The sequence below is a fragment of the Epinephelus lanceolatus genome, chromosome 15, assembly GCF_041903045.1.
Source record: "Epinephelus lanceolatus isolate andai-2023 chromosome 15, ASM4190304v1, whole genome shotgun sequence".
NCBI lineage: Eukaryota > Metazoa > Chordata > Actinopteri > Perciformes > Serranidae > Epinephelus > Epinephelus lanceolatus.
In genome coordinates this window covers 29,965,532-29,983,882 of record NC_135748.1, presented here as the reverse complement: position 1 = coordinate 29,983,882, position 18,351 = coordinate 29,965,532, and the positions used below count along the sequence as shown (strand labels likewise).

The window sequence follows — 18,351 nt, the reverse complement described above, 5'->3', positions numbered from 1 at the left end:
TAATCTGAGCCTGTCAGTGGCAAAACCAAACCCTTTAAGGGGACGTATATTGATGGTGCACAAATGCCCCAAGTGGTTATATTACACCCTGTATTGCGGCTGCCAGCTGCGGCACTCTCAATCAATACTGGACCGCTTTCAAAAATCGTTGTTCCCATCAGTCACCCAGACACAAAAACATGAGAATATAGGGTCCAGGTTGAAAACACTGAAGTTACCCTTGAACTCATGTTCTGCACTGAACTAAGTGAGGTAAGTAAAGGTCAGGGAATTGAAGGTAAGTTAAAGGAGCTGCTCCTGAATGGTCTTTTTCTGCAGTTTGGGATTACCTAAACTGAGGTTTATCTTCTCAGGCCAAGTTAGGAACGAGAGCTTGAACATTTACTCATCATCCAGCTCTCTTGTACAGCCTTGTATGAAAAACTAAATGTAACAAATAAAAACTAGTCAAAATCCTAGCTAAAAAAAAAAAATAATATTTACAGCCACACAAGTCATTGTCTATTAGAGATGTCTGCTGTTGTGTGTCTTCTCCTGTTTGAACTTCCTACCGTTTGTAATATGTGATTAATAAAATGGGATTGGGTGGAATAAAGTACAGTAGAATAGTTTAATCACCTGATAATTTTAACATTTCAAATGAGTCCGTCGACCATACCTGTGCCTGGAATGTTTGGATCTGAGGTCAGTCATAATAGCTTTTTGTAAAGCACTTTTAAAGCAAAGTGATTTACAGTAAAATAAAATAGTAACTTAAATCAAGACCATATTAAACCAGTGATATTTAAGCGATAAAAAGTGATAATATATGTGTAGATATTTAAGGTTAAGTCCTTTTATTGTGTTAAAATCTTAGTTATTGCTCATTTGATCGCTCCTTTAATTGCACTTTGGTAAGTTTGTCTATATGTTTTATTTGCTGTGTATTTATCATCCTCTGTACAAAGGTTGAGTGAATTACTACATCATATATATCTCTAATATTTCAGCCAACACTTCCCTAGAGGAGTGTCATTATTACCTGAGAGGAGTAAGAGCATTCACTCTGCTCCTCTTTTCAGAAACCATGTTGTATTCAAGTTTAACCATGGTAAAAGTGTGAAAACCCATTTCCGCATTAGGGAAAAAAAGATCCTGTAAATTATAATGAGAAACTATCTCAAAAAACTGACTTAATATCTAAAAATAATCACCTAATATTACAAAAATAATGACTTTATATCTCAAAACAATGACTTAATGTTTCCAAATAATGACTTTTTTTATCTCAAAATGACCTAATATTTTAAAATAATGACTTTATATCTCAAAATTGTGACTTTGCATCTCAAAAATAATGATTATATCTCAAAATGATGACTTTGTATCTTAAAAAAAATGACTTTGTAACTCAAAATAATGACTAAATATTTTTTTTAAAAAAAGACTATATCTCAAAATTGTGACTTTGCATCTCAAAATGACTTAATTTTCAAAATGACTGTAACTCAAATGATGACTTATTATTTCAAAATAGTGACTTTTTATCTCAAGACAATATTCAAAATAATGACTTTAAATCTCAAAATAATGACTTAATATTTCAAAAATAATGACTATCTCAAAGTCATGACTCAGTATTCTAAAATAATGACTATATCTCAAAATAATGACTTAATATTTCAAAATAATGACTTTGTATCTCAAAGTCATGACTCAGTATTCTAAAATAATGACTATCTCAAAATGATGACTTTGTATCTTAAAAAAATGACTTTGTAATTCAAAGTAATGACTAAATATTTTTTTTAAAATAATGACTATATCTCAAAATTGTGACTTTGCATCTCAAAATAATGACTTAATTTTCAAAATGACTTTGTAACTCAAAATGATTACTTATTATTTCAAAACAGTGACTTTTTATCTCAAAACAAAGACCATATTCAAAATAATGACTTTAAATCTCAAAATAATGGCTTAATATTTCAAAATAATGACTGTATCTCAAAGTCATGACTCAGTATTCTAAAATAATGACTATTTCTCAAAATAATGACTTTGTATCTTAAAATAATGACTTTGTATCTCGAGGTCATGACTCAGTATTCTAAAATAATGACTATATCTCAAAATAATGACTTTGTATCTTAAAATAATGACTTTGTATCTCGAAGTCATGACTCAGTATTCTAAAATAATGACTATATCTCAAAACAATGACTTTGTATCTCAAAATGGTGACTTAATATTCAAAAATAATGACTTAATCTCAAAGTAATGACTTAATTTTCAAAATAATGACTTAGTATTTCAAAAATGATGACTTCATATCTTAAAATAATTACTTTGTATCTCAAAATAATGACTTAATATTTCAAAAATTATGACTTAATTTCTTGAAATAATGTGAAGCTTTCTCAAAATCATGACAGTATATTAAAATAATGTGTATTGGTTATCATATAGACTATTTTAGATACTGAGACATTATTTCGAGACAAGTAAGTCATTATTTTAAATAAGTTTATCATCAATAATATGAGATATGAAGTGATTATTTCAGGAGCTTCCCATCATAATGACTTGCAAGATCTTTTTTACTTTTCATCACATTTGCGAAAATCGACTTCTATAGTAAAGAGACCTGTTGAGTGATGAAGTGAGAGATACGTGTCTGCATAGCACGACGGATGAAGGCAGAGTTGGTCATCTCAACTCAACCTGTAATAAAGGATCTTTGTTACTGTACCCGCCCAGCGTCACCTGATCACATAGCAACCAGCAGGTGTTGGTGTCACCACGACAGAACAAGAACAGTACAGGTAAACAGCTTCTTAAAGGTTTTAAATTAAAGATAAATATTTTTTGTGTGTGTTCAGCAGTTTCAATGTCATCAGCTAGAGATTAATTTCCATAGACTGTATGTTCATTTCTGCTGTTCATACTAGTTATATAGAGAGAATTAAATGGAAAATAGATATAAATGAATACGTTTTTATTGGGTGTAATACATTTTTTGAGACGTATCACCAATAGAGTGTAATACTTGGTAGCATTGTAGTCAAATAATTATTTTCATCATAATATACATTCAAAATGTATGATATACAGTACAGGCCAAAAGTTTGGACACACCTTCTCATTCAATGCTTTTTCTTTATTTTCATGACTATTTACATTGTAGATTCTCACTGAAGGCATCAAAACTATGAATGAACACGTGGAGTTATGTACTTAACAAAAAAAGGTGAAATAACTGAAAACATGTTTTATATTCTAGTTTCTTCAAAATAGCCACCCTTTGCTCTGATTACTGCTTTGCACACTCTTGGCATTCTCTCGATGAGCTTCAAGAGGTAGTCACCTGAAATGGTTTTCCAACAGTCTTGAAGGAGTTCCCAGAGGTGTTTAGCACTTGTTGGCCCCTTTGCCTTCACTCTGCGGTCCAGCTCACCCCAAACCATCTCGATTGGGTTCAGGTCCGGTGACTGTGGAGGCCAGGTCATCTGCCGCAGTACTCCATCACTCTCCTTCTTGGTCAAATAGCCCTTACGCAGCCTGGAGGTGTGTTTGGGGTCATTGTCCTGTTGAAAAATAAATGATCGTCCAACTAAACGCAAACCGGATGGGATGGCATGTCGCTGCAGGATGCTGTGGTAGCCATGCTGGTTCAGTGTGCCTTCAATTTTGAATAAATCCCCAACAGTGTCACCAGCAAAACACCCCCACACCATCACACCTCCTCCTCCATGCTTCACAGTGGGAACCAGGCATGTGGAATCCATCCGTTCACCTTTTCTGCGTCTCACAAAGACACGGCGGTTGGAACCAAAGATCTCAAATTTGGACTCATCAGACCAAAGCACAGATTTCCACTGGTCTAATGTCCATTCCTTGTGTTTCTTGGCCCAAACAAATCTCTTCTGCTTGTTGCCTCTCCTTAGCAGTGGTTTCCTAGCAGCTATTTGACCATGAAGGCCTGATTGGCGCAGTCTCCTCTTAACAGTTGTTCTAGAGATGGGTCTGCTGCTAGAACTCTGTGTGGCATTCATCTGGTCTCTGATCTGAGCTGCTGTTAACTTGCGATTTCTGAGGCTGGTGACTCGGATGAACTTATCCTCAGAAGCAGAGGTGACTCTTGGTCTTCCTTTCCTGGGTCGGTCCTCATGTGTGTCAGTTTCGTTGTAGCGCTTAATGGTTTTTGCGACTCCACTTGGGGACACATTTAAAGTTTTTGCAATTTTCCGGACTGACTGACCTTCATTTCTTAAAGTAATGATGGCCACTGGTTTTTCTTTAGTTAGCTGATTGGTTCTTGCCATAATATGAATTTTAACAGTTGTCCAATAGGGCTGTCGGCTGTGTATTAACCTGACTTCTGCACAACACAACTGATGGTCCCAACCCCATTGATAAAGCAAGAAATTCCACTAATTAACCCTGATAAGGCACACCTGTGAAGTGGAAACCATTTCAGGTGACTACCTCTTGAAGCTCATCGAAAGAATGCCAAGAGTGTGCAAAGCAGTAATCAGAGCAAAGGGTGGCTATTTTGAAGAAACTAGAATATAAAACATGTTTTCAGTTATTTCACCTTTTTTTGTTAAGTACATAACTCCACATGTGTTCATTCATAGTTTTGATGCCTCCAGTGAGAATCTACAATGTAAATAGTCATGAAAATAAAGAAAACGCATTGAATGAGAAGGTGTGTCCAAACTTTTGGCCTGTACTGTATATCAATTCACTGATTCTATGAGATGTCAGGAGGTTGCATATATATCCATCACAGTGGGTTACATCTTGATATTGCTTATTTTGTCTGACCAACAGTTCAAAACACAAACATATTTATTTCACACAAATTCGCACATTTTCACAACCTGTAACCAGCTAATGGTCTGAATTTTTTTTGATAAATAAACGCCTTAAGCTATTAAAGGCATGTCTAAAAGTATGCATAACTTTTTTTACTCTAAATTACATTCACTTTTTGTCCCTAATTTTAAAAAAAAACCTAGAATATCTGAATAAACATACCAGACATGATGTCTCTAACTTTCCTGAGAAGTCTATTCTCTCTGTGTGCGCTCAAGGTTGCTTGTCTAAGTTTTATATTGAACCACAGTTGGCTTCCAAACTAGCTGTGATGTGATGTCACAAATCAGCACAGAGACATTTTCCACCTGCAGCGGATGAATGTACAAAACAGCCTTCAAATGTCAAACTTTGCATATGGCCCACATCATTCTGCAGCGTGAAGTGAAGTGACAACAAGCAAAACACTTTTTTTAATTAGTGGAAGGCCTTTAATCTATCAGCAAAATTGTACTGAATTTATTTTTTGTCAGTCGATTAATCAGTCAAGTGTTTCAGGTCTAGCTTAACATCATGTTCCTGTTACATTATAACCCACAATATCTACAAGTGTACAAGTAAGCCAGCAGCATTAAAGTATTTGTCACGCTGTATGTAACAGAACATTATCATTGTATTATTGGCTAGATCATTTCAACATGTTCTGTTTCTCCCATCAGCGTCATCTGTTTCCATGTCAACTCTGACGCAGAAGCTCGCTCAACCCAAACCCAACCGCCTCAGACACCCAGACCGGTAGGCCTAACCAAACCCGAATCTGTATCACTCGAAGTCTCCATCTTTCTCTGATGAGGCCTCTTTGCTTTTTTATCTCCCAGTCGTTCTGTGTATTGGCTGGATCAGCTGCCACCAGAGAAAACTGGATCCACCACCAAAATTGGTACAACTCTCAACTCATTTACAAACCTGCCCTGTATTGCTTTTCTGTGATGCCGTGTGTAATTGTTTCTCTTTGTAGAGTTAACCCCTCGCTGGTCGGAGCTATGTAGAAGCAAAAAGTTCTACACTCAAGTCACGTAAGTATAAGTTCTACGATTACTGATGAATAACACAACTAATATCCAACTATTAGTTCTTACAATCCAGTCACCAGAAGAAAATGTTTGCATTGTAGATTTATGCAAACCATGAATGTGTTACATTTGCATGTTTCATGCAAATCATATCGACACCTCTGTGGTGATGTGATTATGAGCTGACTTTGTTATTGAGAGATAGAGGGGATGGTTACCTAGGGAATATGCCTGCCGAGATAAAGACCACTTTTCCAAAACCAACAAACAACACAGGTTGTCTTCTGGCGATCCATTTCCACCAGTGTTCGCCCAACACATTCTCACTCCAACCTCGTCACACATCGACGTTTGATCTTTGACCGTCATCGTCCACATGTGATGTGAAAGGTACCCTGGGTGCGTTGGTTGTTGATGTTCTGGGACACTAAGTTCTGCTCCTGGGTGAAAGTGCAAAGTGGATGTTTGTTGGACCCATCTACCATCCCTTCCACCTGCCCTTCTCAGACTTCGCCGCCTTAACTTTCGTTCTTGTCCTGCCACGTTTGCCCCTGACACCGCTGAGCGCCGTTAAACTATAACAGCGACCGGCTACATCATACCGACATTAAGGATGGCTTTTTTCGTCAGTATCTGACTTCGCAAGTTACTACCCAGGCACTAGATTTCGATGTCTTCAGAGTGAAACTAGGTTGGTTTGTGGCACTGACCTTGGGTGAGTTTAGCGACACAATGCAGCATTTTCCAGCGATGTTTTTGCCACCAAACATGGGTGTTTTAAGTGAAAACAAGATCTTTTCCAAACCATAATCAAGTGGTTATTGTGCCTAGACCTAACCACATGTAACCACAGTATTGAGAAATGTTAAGGTTCAACGTATTCGCTACAAAATAATGTACAAATGTAACATGTCTATGGTTTTTTTCAGAAACTATTTTTGGTGATTGGGTTGGTCTCTCACACGTATTGCCCTTTCTGCTGACTGAAAAAATGTATCAACTGTAAAACTAATTCATTTCTGTAGGTCTTAAGTTCCTGGGGCCGGTTACACAAAGCTCCTTAAGTTAAGGCTTTGCTTTGATCCGAGTTAAGGTTTCCTTTTAGTAAATCAGTTGCACAAAACATTCTTAATTCTTCTCCTTAAAATTTCCTTAAGTTTTTCTCCTCATCTCGGTCTTATACTTAAGGAATTGCCTAAACCATTGCATAGAGGACCTTAGCAACCAAAGTAAGAAAAAACCTACCTCTTAACTGCAACATGGCTGAGTTTATGGTGATAAATGAGGAAAATGATTGCACCCCTAGAAGAGTGTTCTGCGACCAGGAGAACCCAATGGACACTTGGCTTGTAGTTCTGTAATTCTCAAATAGTAGACATGGCATGTAACATGGCACTCTTAAATACTTGATTTTGATTGGTCAATCAACAAAATTCTGCGGTGTTTATTTCTTGAGGTATCACCGCTGCTCTGCTGCTCCATTGCTAGGGACGCCATAGCAACGGCCTTAGACTGAGGAGCATCAAAATTGGTTAACGTTAGTCCACACAGGCCAAATAGGATCGGAGTGGAAACGGAAACGTCCAATTGACCCTTCGCTAAGTCCCGCCCCCGGAGGCAGACTGGCCAATCATAACGTATCATTGGGTCGGCTCAGACCAGGGTCGGACAACGACACAGCTGTGCTCCATTGACTCTAATGCAGTCGTTTCAGGTTTCCAACCTGTATCAGTAACAAGCCTTTATTTTGTTCATGCTTCTATTATTTTAGATTCTCCCATCATTTAAATACCAGCTTTTGTATGACAATTTACCAATATTTTAGACAGTTTCAAAACTCATTCACTCTATCACTGAGAGTGTCTGATACAATTCATTTTGTTGATTTGTTGTTGTTGTTGTTGTTGTTGTTATATTCATTGACTTTGCAAAGGTGTGATGAGGTGAGAAAAACATTCATCATGTTTGTTAGGCCTCAACTTGTTGACAGGAAACCTCCACAGGGCAGCTTTATGATCTTTCTAAACTCATCTCCTTCTGCCTCTTCTTTCTGTCCTCCTCTTGTGTCTTGTGCTCTTATCTAAATTCCTGCCCTTTTCCTTTCTTCCGCTTTCCTCATCTTCCTCTTTTCTTTTAGTCACGTTTTCCTCTCCTACTCACATCTAACGCTCTTCATTATCACTTGTCTTATTCATTCTTTCATATAACATCCTCCTCTTTGTTTCTTGTCCTCTTCCTTGTCTTACCCGTCTATTCTTCCCTCCCCAGACTTTCTCCTGTATGGGAGGTGAGTGAATGGGCTCTCAGGGCCGTTCCATCCGATCGGCTGTGTAGTCTGGCTCAACCACGGGCCCATGTAGCTGGCTGGCAGCCGGACCGCCCACTGCTTGTTCCTGTGAGTAACGCACGCACACCATTTCCTGAGACATTGCTGTGTGGCAGATCATGAGGAAGCTGGCAGTATTCCATGAATATGTATTTTAAACTTCACAGCCAGCTGTGTTAGTGCTGTCTGACCGGGCTGTCAGGTGTTTAGAAAGTTTGACAACTGAAATTTAAGGACTTAAAGGTTTTCTTTCAGTCTGTCAGTTGCTTTTCATAGATACAGCAGGTTTGTTGTTGTTTTGCTTTCTGTGGTTTCAGTGGTTTTGTAGTTTCCTGATAGAGCAAGTGATAGCAGCTGTTTTTGTTGGTTTTACACACACACACACACACACACATATATATATATATATCTCCCTTTAGCAATACACCCTTCTAAAGAGTTTCACTTTCAAGTATCTGCATGAAGTTAAAACTAAAACGTCAAAGGGATAATTCAGATTTTTTGAAGTGCTGTATAAGATACTTATCCATGCTCAGTGTATTGCATACAGATGTCAGTCGGCATGCCCCCAGTTTTGCAGTCGGAGTACCAACACGGAAGCTAAGTAAGGTACTGCTGTGGACAGGGGTCAGCAACAAAACATATTTAAGCCACCTAAAAAAGTCCCACCCAAAATAATCCACATCACTTTAACTGTCTGCTATATTCAGAATATTTTTTACAGCTGTGGGGCGGCATTGGCAAAGGCCATAGAGACTTGTCTTGGGAACTGGAGGGTCATCAATTCAAGCCCCAGCACAGACCAAATATGGAGTGTGGACTGGTAGCTGGAGAGGTGCCAGTTTGCCTCAAAGCAATGATCTCCATGATCCACTCACAGTCCAGAAAGAGAAAAGAGTTTTTACAGGAAAGACGGAAGCAATCCAAAAGGAGGACTGTTGCTTTCTCCTCATACCGGCAAAGAAAGACGAAATGTAATGTCTTCGGACAAAGTCTGCCATCAGACTTTCCCTTTCCAATGGAGAGCTGACCTGAAATTGCAACTTGTCTATACTCTCCTCTAAGCCAGAGTCCATTGACAAAATCAGGATTTTTACCTCACTGAACATGGGAGCTGTTTGTCAACTGCTCCCTTGATCGCTTAATCAGTTTGTGTTTTTCAGTCATTTGTTCAATCATTTCCACAACCGCTTATCCTGTTGGGGGTCACAGGGGGGCTGGAGCCTATACCAGCTGACACTGCGCAAGAGGCAGGGTACACCCTGGACAGGTCACCAGACTATCACAGGGCTGACACATAGAGACAGACAACCATTCACACTCACATTCACACCTACGGCCAATTTAGAGTCACCAATTAACCTGCATGTCTTTGGACTGTGGGAGGAAGCCGGAGTACCCCGAGAAAACCCTGGAGGGCTTGTCCACCTCGGGTTTAAACCCAGAACCCTCTTGTTGTGAGACGACACTGCCAACCACTGCCCACTTTCACTTTCAGTTTGGTTCCCAGTCAAAAAGGGCTGTCTGACGAAAAGGTAAAGCAGTGAAAATATTCTAAAGATTTCGTACACTTTTTCTGATATTGATTTTAATAGGTGGGCCTTTTTCAGGTGGCTAAATTAAAGTTTCTTGATTCTGCCTTGAACACAAATAGCTCATTCATAATGCATCCAGTCTACCCAGCAGTTGTTGAGAAATATTTAAGTCTGGACCAAAGTGGTTGACTGACAGTCTGACTGACTGTCCCTTGAGCAACACTGTCAGCATTGTTCTTTTTTGTGTCTGTGTGTGTTTAATATAATCTGAAATGTGATTCAAATATAATCTGAAATGTGATTCAAGTTGAACAGAGGGACGCAGACTGCTGTGCCTACTTCACGAATTTGCCAGCTTGCCCAACCAAAAAGACGGTCTGTACTGGAGGGCTCTGGCCCCAAATCTAAACCTGTACCCATGACTCCCATACCCTGCAAAGCATCAGCACACATAGAGCTACTTGCTGGTAAGTCTGTGAAATTTGGCTCTACTGTGGCATTGTGTTACTTGCTATTTGACCTAATTACTTTTATCTCTCAGCCCCTAAGCACGACCACTCCAAGTTCAAAGGAGAGCGCTCGGTGTGCTGGTCCGTCTCCAGAGCGGCGAGGAACTACGTAGCCAGCCAGAGACTTCTTGAGCTGTCCAGTCCCAAAGAAAGGAAGGCTCTTTTTGAGGGATACGATCCGTATGTGGTTAGCCGAGCAGCCCGCTCTGCCAGCCCCTCGGCTCGGCTACAACAGCTCTCTCTGCCTCTGCCTCGCAAATGTAGCTCAAACAAGGAGGGTGAGGTCTGGTCCCAGGAGAGGTGTTGATTGTTCTCTGTTTCCTTATTCTAATAAAAGTTGTTTTCATGTAAAATCATGACAAAGGCCTCTTATTTTCTCGGAATACACACATGGGTAAAATAGTACAGCTGCATCCTACTGCTATATGATATTGTTAACCTGCCAGCCTGGATTCACTGGACCTACTGAAAACTACAGTTTCCACTTCTTCTGTGATATTTTTAGGATAATGCTGATTTTAATTCAAAGGGTAGCTTTGGTATTTTTCCACCTTGACATCCACATGTCCTCATGTTGTTGTGTCTGTGTGAGTAATGGGAACAACAATTTTTGGTCCAGTATTAAGCGCCACTGCTGCAGCCAGCAGCGCCGAAACAGGCTGTTCAAACCACTTGGGGCAAATATACACCACCACTATACGTCCATTACAAGTGCTTGTTTTTGCCACTGACAGACTCAGACACTGAGTGTCTGACAACATTATGGAAAGCATCCCTACAGAGGTAGACCTCTTTGTTAAAGAGTAAGGTCCTTTTTGTGTGACCAGAAACATTCCCAAAATTGCTATAGCCAAACCCACCAGACTCTATTGAAATAAACAGTAATTTCAGCATGTATGGAGCCAGCATATTTTCACATCTAACTGAGTGAATTCAGGGTTTATTTCAACCAAACCAGAGTTAGTGGCTGGTTGGAAGAGTGGAAAGGCAAACTGAGATGGCTTTTTTAAGTTTAATTTTGTTCCTGTGGACTTTAAATGAAGGTGGGGGACTTAAAGCCCAGCTCAGACCAAAGAGTCGTGACGAGACAACATATTCTCACTCCGACCTCGTCACATATCAATGTTTGGTCATGGTCACATCCATATACCATGTACAAGGTACCCTGGGTGTGTTGGTTGTTGACGTTCTGGGATGCCGTGTCAAGTTCTGCCTATTACATGCATTGTCTCTTTTCAAAATACACTTCCCTTTTTTACAGGAAATTTAACATTTACATACAGTCTCTTTCAAAATAAATGCACAATGTCGGTATGTCACCATGCCTTTTTTGACATTTTATTTTCTTTCAACAACTAACGCACATGGTTGGGTTTAGGCAACAAATGCATGTAGGTTAAGTAAGGAGGAACAGGGTCTAGCTTTGGCGTTCGTCGAACACCGCTCTCTCGGGTGAAGGTCGATGTTTGTTGGACCCATCCACCAACCCTTCTGCCTGCCCCAGTCGGACTTTCGCCACCTTAACTTTCATCCTAGTCCCACCCTGTTTCCCCGTGACGCCACGGGGTGCTGTTAAACTATAATGGCAACTGACTGCGCATCATGCCAACGTGAAAGGACACCTTTTTTCATTGGTTTCTGACGCCACAAGTCACTGCCCAAGCTCCGGATTTTGACAACTTCGGAGCGAGAACCGGCTTGATGTGACGAAACCATTTTAGAACGTCGCAGAGAAAAGTTGCAGCAGTGTGAGCTGGCCACTCTGAGCTTGACTCATTCATATTTTAAGAAGCTACAAATTATGGGGTGTCGGTGGCTTAGTGGTAGAGCAGGCGCCCCATGTACAAGGCTGTTGCCGCAGCGGCCCGGGTTCAACTCCAGCCTGTGGCCCTTTGCTGCATCTCACTCCCTCTCTCTCTCCCCCTTCACACTTGTCTGTCCTGTCAAATAAAGGCTAAAAATGCCCAAAAATATCTTAAAAAGAAGCTACAAATTATATTGCATAGAGATGATATACTGTCTCATGTAGTTGCACTGGTGGGAACCTGCAGGTTTTTAGAACGTTGCAGAACAGCGTGTTGCAAGTAGTTGGATGTCTCAACTCGTCTCATTGCAAATCTTTGGTCTGACCTGGGCTCAAGTCACATGAGTTCCCTCCAGACTCTGGTTGCAGATTTGAGGACTTGAGTCTTGCTTGACTTACTGCAGGGACTTGACTTGCTTGATTCTCATCACAGCGACTTGAGACTTAAAGGTTAAGAACTGAGACTTACTTGTGACTTACACTTAGTTCCTCCTCTGAAAATGATTGTTTATTCAATAGAGTCTGGTGGCAGTGGTGCTAACAATTTCGGGGCTTTTCCCAGTTAAACAAAAAAGGATTGACTGGTATCAAAAGCGGTCTACTTCTGTCGGGATGCTTTGCATAATGTTGTCAGGCACATCATAATAATAATAATCTGAGCCAAAAACAAACTTATAGTAGGCGTACATTAACACTGGATAATTGCCCCGGGTGGTTATATTTCTGTTTGTTTCTTTGCTGCAGGCTGCAGCCCTGTGGGACCGGTTGGACTGGACCAGCTTTGAAAAGTGATGTCTCCATTAGTCACTTCGATACAAAAACATTGGTGATAAAGGTCCAAGCTGAAAAATACTGAAGTTCAAGTTTGTTAGAGTAGCACTGGTTTAGAGGCATCAGTCAAAATCAGTTAATTGCCTTGATGAATGCATTATGCAATTTATTTTTAATATATTCCATGTGTGCCATTAGTAAATTATGATCAGGATGAACTGCCGACTTACAAGAACGTCACAATCAGACCATGAAATAAAACAGATAATGAGGGGGAGATTAGCTAAAATTGCTTTGAGACATCTTGCAACAAACATCCAGCTGCGCACACCCTTCTCTTCTTAATTGATCTCTTTAGGTATTGTTAATACCAGGCAGAGCCAATTAGTCAGCTCTGCAGAGACATATAAATAATACATTTCAAAAAGCTAAATGAACCATAAAGACAATGAGGTCCTGTAAATGTTTTTTATGACATGATCCTAAATCCAGATTAATCAATTAGTGAATCATTTGAGGTTTTGTCTGAACTGTGGTGGAGAGAGTGAAACCTAGTCATGGGATTATATCCTCACTCCGGACCTCAGGGAAAGATCTTCACGCTCCTCAATGGGACCCCGAGCTTCAGTTTTGGAAGCGCGGGGCACCGCTGCACTGACAGACAAACAGCAGGGAGGAACAGATGTTTTCACTACAGGCTGAGAGGCAGCTGCTCTTTGACAATAACTGACGGACTCGGCGAGACACGCGTGTTTACCGAGATCACACTGGTAAGTGGACGAGATTTCGTTTCAAACCTTTTTCACTCGTGTTTTATTTAGCGCCCTTGTCTTTAAACTTTACCTGGAAACTCTCGCGTAATCGGAAAGTGCTGTTGAGTAGGTAATTGATGTCATTAAAAACTTCTTTCCAAGTCTATATCTAAGCTTGTTTTAGGATACGTTTATTAGTTTTACCATAACCTGGTGTGTAGCTTAGGCCTATATGTTCTGTTTGTTTTTGAGTAGCTACAGTTGAAAGGATTGGTAGATTAATCGATTGACAAGCATTACTCTGCAACATGATAATGGATCAACTGTATTTTGCTGCCAACAGTTTGCTGGGCTAAGCCTCTTAAATATGAAGATTTGCTGTTGTTCTCTGTTTTATATGATTGTATACTGAATATATTTGTGTTTTGGACTGGCAGGGATATAAAAAAAAAGCATTTGAAGATAACTTGGAATTGTTTATTGTTTATCTGGATCCCCAGTAGCTGTTAACAAGGCAACAGCTACTCACCCTGTGGTCCCTGATTCCTGGGAAGGGAATTTTCTGAAATTTAAAGACAACATGATGAGGTTTTTTTTTTGTTTGCTTGCTCCTGTGACTCTTCCTCTCTTGCCTGTTCCTCTTGTTCTCACTCATTCCCCCCTTTTACTACCTCATCAACTTCAGGGTTTAGTAGCATCTCAAAGGTGAGGGTTGCAGACTGCAATCATCTGCCAAACATGAACTCTGGGTTAGATTTCCTTTAGTGTTCTTTGCTCAGCAGGTTTTTACCGGGAGTCGAATTATCTGCAGAGGTCTCCTCCTCTCCAAACAGATAAGGGGTCTATGACAAGCCGTTTTAACATTTAATCGCTAGACTGGATATTCATTACTGATATCTGCAACATAATTTTGCCTAGTCAAAACTCTTATTTAAGATATCTGTAATTCAGTTTTGACTAGTAAGATTCAAACTGTTTTTGCCATTCATGTGTATGGGGTTTGTCATTATAGATATCTCCAATGTAGTTGTGGATATCTGCAATTCTTATTGCGGATATCTGTAACTGAATTGTGGATATCTGTAATTCCAGTTTGAGATATCTACAATTTAATTTTTACTAGTCATAATTGAAGTTCAAGATATCTTTAATTATCATCAGTTGAATATATCTACATGGTCCTTTCTAGATATCTTGAATTGAGTTTCAGATAGTCAGAATGACGTTGTAGATATCTTGAATTCGAATTATGACTAGTCAAAATGATGTTGTAGATATCTGCAACTGAATTATGACTATTCAAAATGACGTAGATATCTCAAACTGGAATTATAGATAGTCATAATGTCATTGTAGATATCTATAATGACAAACCCCATACACATGAATGGCAAAAATAGTTTGAATCTTACTAGTCAAAACTGAATTACAGATATCTGTAACTGTAGTTTTGACTAGTCAGTGACATTATAGATATCTGTGATTCAGTTTTGACTAGTCAGAGTGACGTTATAGATATCTTCAATTAAAATTCATACTAGTCACAATGACATTACTACTAGTCAAAATGATGTTGTTGATATCTATAATGGTAATTCCGGATAGTCAAACTTAGCGATTAAATGTTAAAACGGCTTGCCATAAGGGGTCTCATTTATAAACATTGCGTATGCACAAAAGGAGGCCTGAAAGAGGCATACGCCACTTCTCACAGAAAAGTTGGGATCTATAAAAACAGACTTGCTGGGAGAAACTTTGACCCATGCTTATGAACATTTTGGAGACAGGAAATTGGCGATGCAGATGGTGACACGGAAGCCTGATTGTAGAAATTGTTGAAAGTTTTTTGGTGCACGTTATTTTTAGGTTTCATTTTTAGAATGGATCCTACACAGTTTTATAAATGAGACCCCGAGTGATTAAAACAGGTAAAAACACTGAATAAAGCGGTTTCACGTCACAAATCAGTGTTTCTCATACCCTGTTTAGCTCGTTGCAGATGAGCCACCTTTTTGCTTCTTATAACTTAATATCCAGACGTTAAGGTTTTTACTAGTCGAATCATCCACAGAGGTCTCCTCCTCTCCAAAACAAACAACCTGTGAATATAGCAGTTTCATGTTAATTTCTAACTCTGCTCGTTGTGGAGGGACTGCTAACTGCAATGGCTAGTGCAAAACACAAATGGCCTTATCTAGAGCCAGTCTTTGGTTTGTCCATTCTGGGCTACTGTAGAGACATGGCAGTACGACATGGCGGTACATCATGGATCTGCTTCCTATGGAGATACAAACAGCTCATTCTATGTTAACAAAAACACAATGATTCTTGTTTTCGGGTGAATATACACAAAGAAAACACACTTATTATATTATATTCAATTTCTGCCAATATATCCCCCTACATCCTACACACTGGACCTTTGAAATTAAAAGTGGACTTAAAAATAATTATTATAATAAAATTTAAAAAGGACTAAAAGATGCATCGATTAATTGAGAAAGTAGTTGATTAGTGACTTGAAACCATATTTGCAGCCCTAGCTGTTAAGAAAAGATAATGAACAAATAGTTTTTTAGGCACATCTTTACAATCTAATGCAATTTAAACCAGCTGCCCTGAAGAAAATCAGTGATGGAGAGCAGTTTGTTGTAGTCATGACCACCTAAACTGAGACCAGTACTTTGAGAGGTTTAGACCATGTAGTGTAAATCCCATAATCCAGTGTTGAAACGCTTTTGATAATATGCAGAACATGCAAACTATAGGCACTCCTGAATTTAATCTAAAAGGCCCACATTCTCATAAAAAACACCTACAGAAAGCAAATGAACATTCCTCTTCATTGGCATACTTTATGTATGTTTAAGTATACCATGAGAAATGTCTTAATAAATTAATCAAAAGGCACTGAAAAGGTGGATTTTGAACAGTATGAGGGAAATTTACTTTGTTTTTTGTGAGCTGAAATCATCTCAAACATCTTTGAGCAACACTCCTTTTTTTGCACAGGAAATTTAGTGATATCTCCAGAGTTGTGGTCTTGACTGGTCCTAAAATACAATCCCTAGACTGCTTTATCTGAGACCGAGACCAGGCTGAGTAAAAGTGTGGTCAAATCTGAGACAAGATTGAGTCCTTAAACCTTAAAAACCAAGACTGGTATCAAGTGATACAACACGAGTGGAAGGTAACTTGAGTTCATTAGACTTCAAAGGAAAATGTTGTAATTTTACTTCTGTAGATTAAAGAGCCCAACAATTTATAGAAATGTTATAAAATGATGTAACTAACATCACCTTGACTGGCTGATGCATCAGTATCCATTAATATGATAGAGTTGCCATTCCGCTGGCTACTTTGTACTTCTGCCTTGTGAAATTATGAATACAAAACAATATTGTGGGATTTTTAATTTTATTTAAAGGTCCAGTGTGGAGGGAGTATGTTTTCTTTAGTGTATAACCACCTGAAAATAAGAATTGTTTTTGCGTTATCTTAGAATGGGCCATTTATATCTCCATAGGAATGGGTCCTCATCTGCAGAGATCGCCATGTTGCAATGCCATGTTTCTACAGTAGCGTAAAACAGACAAACAAACAGACAGTGGTTTGCCTCCTTTTTACTGGACAGGTCTTTCTCTGTTAAGATTGGTGGCCTCTCCTCCTCATCTGGCCGTATCACTTGCGGTGTACCTCAAGGTTCTATCCCAGGGCCCATTTTATTTGTACTGTGCATGCTTCCATTAGAATCCATTTTCCGCCAGCACAATGTCTCTTTTCACTGTTATGCAGCAGACACACCAATTTATTTTCTGTTAAACGCAGGGGGATTCAAGCTCCATCACATCACAAACAAATCAACACTGATAAATAGCTGGTATTTCCAACTTAGAAACATTGCAAAACTCAAGGCAATTATCTCTCAATGACATGAAAACTGTAACCACTGCATTAATCACCTCAAGGCTGGACAATTGCACTTCTATGTACCTCGGTGTCTGCCAGTCATTGTCTCACTTGCAGTTGGTGCAGAACGCTGCAATGTGTGTCATTCTTTTTTTTTTGTACAGCACTTTGGTCAGCTGTGGTTGTTTTTAAATGTGCTACATAAATAACCTTGATTTCATTTGATTTGAAACCCAACACTGGCTCAGATGGGGCCAATCCTGTTTTTGCATTGGCCATTATAGTAATTAGCTCCTCCGTGACAAGCAGCATTGGTGTTTTTACCAATTTAAATCGAGGAAAAGACCTCTGTGGAAAATTTGGCACTTATTAAAAAGCTCCCGAAGGATCTGAGGCAGGAAGATTCAGCTTGTTGCAATCTGCAATCCTCACCGCTAGATGCATCCAAATCCTATGAATCCTACACACTGCTCCTTTAAGTAACAAATATCAAAAATATTTCTTACACTAATGCCGAAAATGTAAGGGCCACCACAACCAATAGCCCCATGAGCTGAGTCAACCCCTCTCACCCAGGGTCACCAATCAGAGTGTTATAAACTTCAAAAAGATTGGATTTATAGCAGAGATCTTTACTGGTGTACCTGATAATTTGTTTTAACATACTTTTCTGAACAAGTCACTAAATTTTGAAAAGCAATAATGATTTTTTGTAAATGTAATATAATATTCTGTGTTGTTAAAATGTCATTAAACTCATCATGACTTGTTTAGGACTCAAAACTCAAAGTTTAGGACTCACTTGGGACTTAGGACTTGAGCGGAAGACTTGAGACTCACTTGTGACTTGCAAAACAGTGACTTGGTCCCAC

The 18,351-nt window shown here is 39.2% G+C and overlaps 2 protein-coding genes across 2 annotated transcripts in view; both read left to right on the top strand.

Annotated features, from left to right (window-relative positions):
* The first annotated feature begins 2,774 nt into the window (after positions 1-2,774).
* On the top strand, positions 2,775-10,593 carry spmap2 (sperm microtubule associated protein 2). Its single transcript, XM_033643478.2, has 7 exons — positions 2,775-2,804; positions 5,520-5,595; positions 5,679-5,740; positions 5,819-5,876; positions 8,142-8,268; positions 10,042-10,201; positions 10,276-10,593. Exons 2-7 carry the CDS (start codon positions 5,534-5,536, stop codon positions 10,548-10,550), a joined length of 744 nt encoding a protein of 247 aa, XP_033499369.1. The 5' UTR covers positions 2,775-2,804; positions 5,520-5,533; the 3' UTR covers positions 10,551-10,593.
* Positions 10,594-13,462: 2,869 nt separating this feature from the next.
* LOC117266832 (interleukin-6 receptor subunit beta) overlaps positions 13,463-18,351 on the top strand; it is a 31,747-nt gene continuing 26,858 nt past the window's right edge. The window contains exon 1 of the mRNA XM_033642206.2: positions 13,463-13,588. The gene's annotated coding sequence lies outside the window, so the exon portion shown is untranslated. The remainder of the gene's footprint in view (positions 13,589-18,351) is intronic.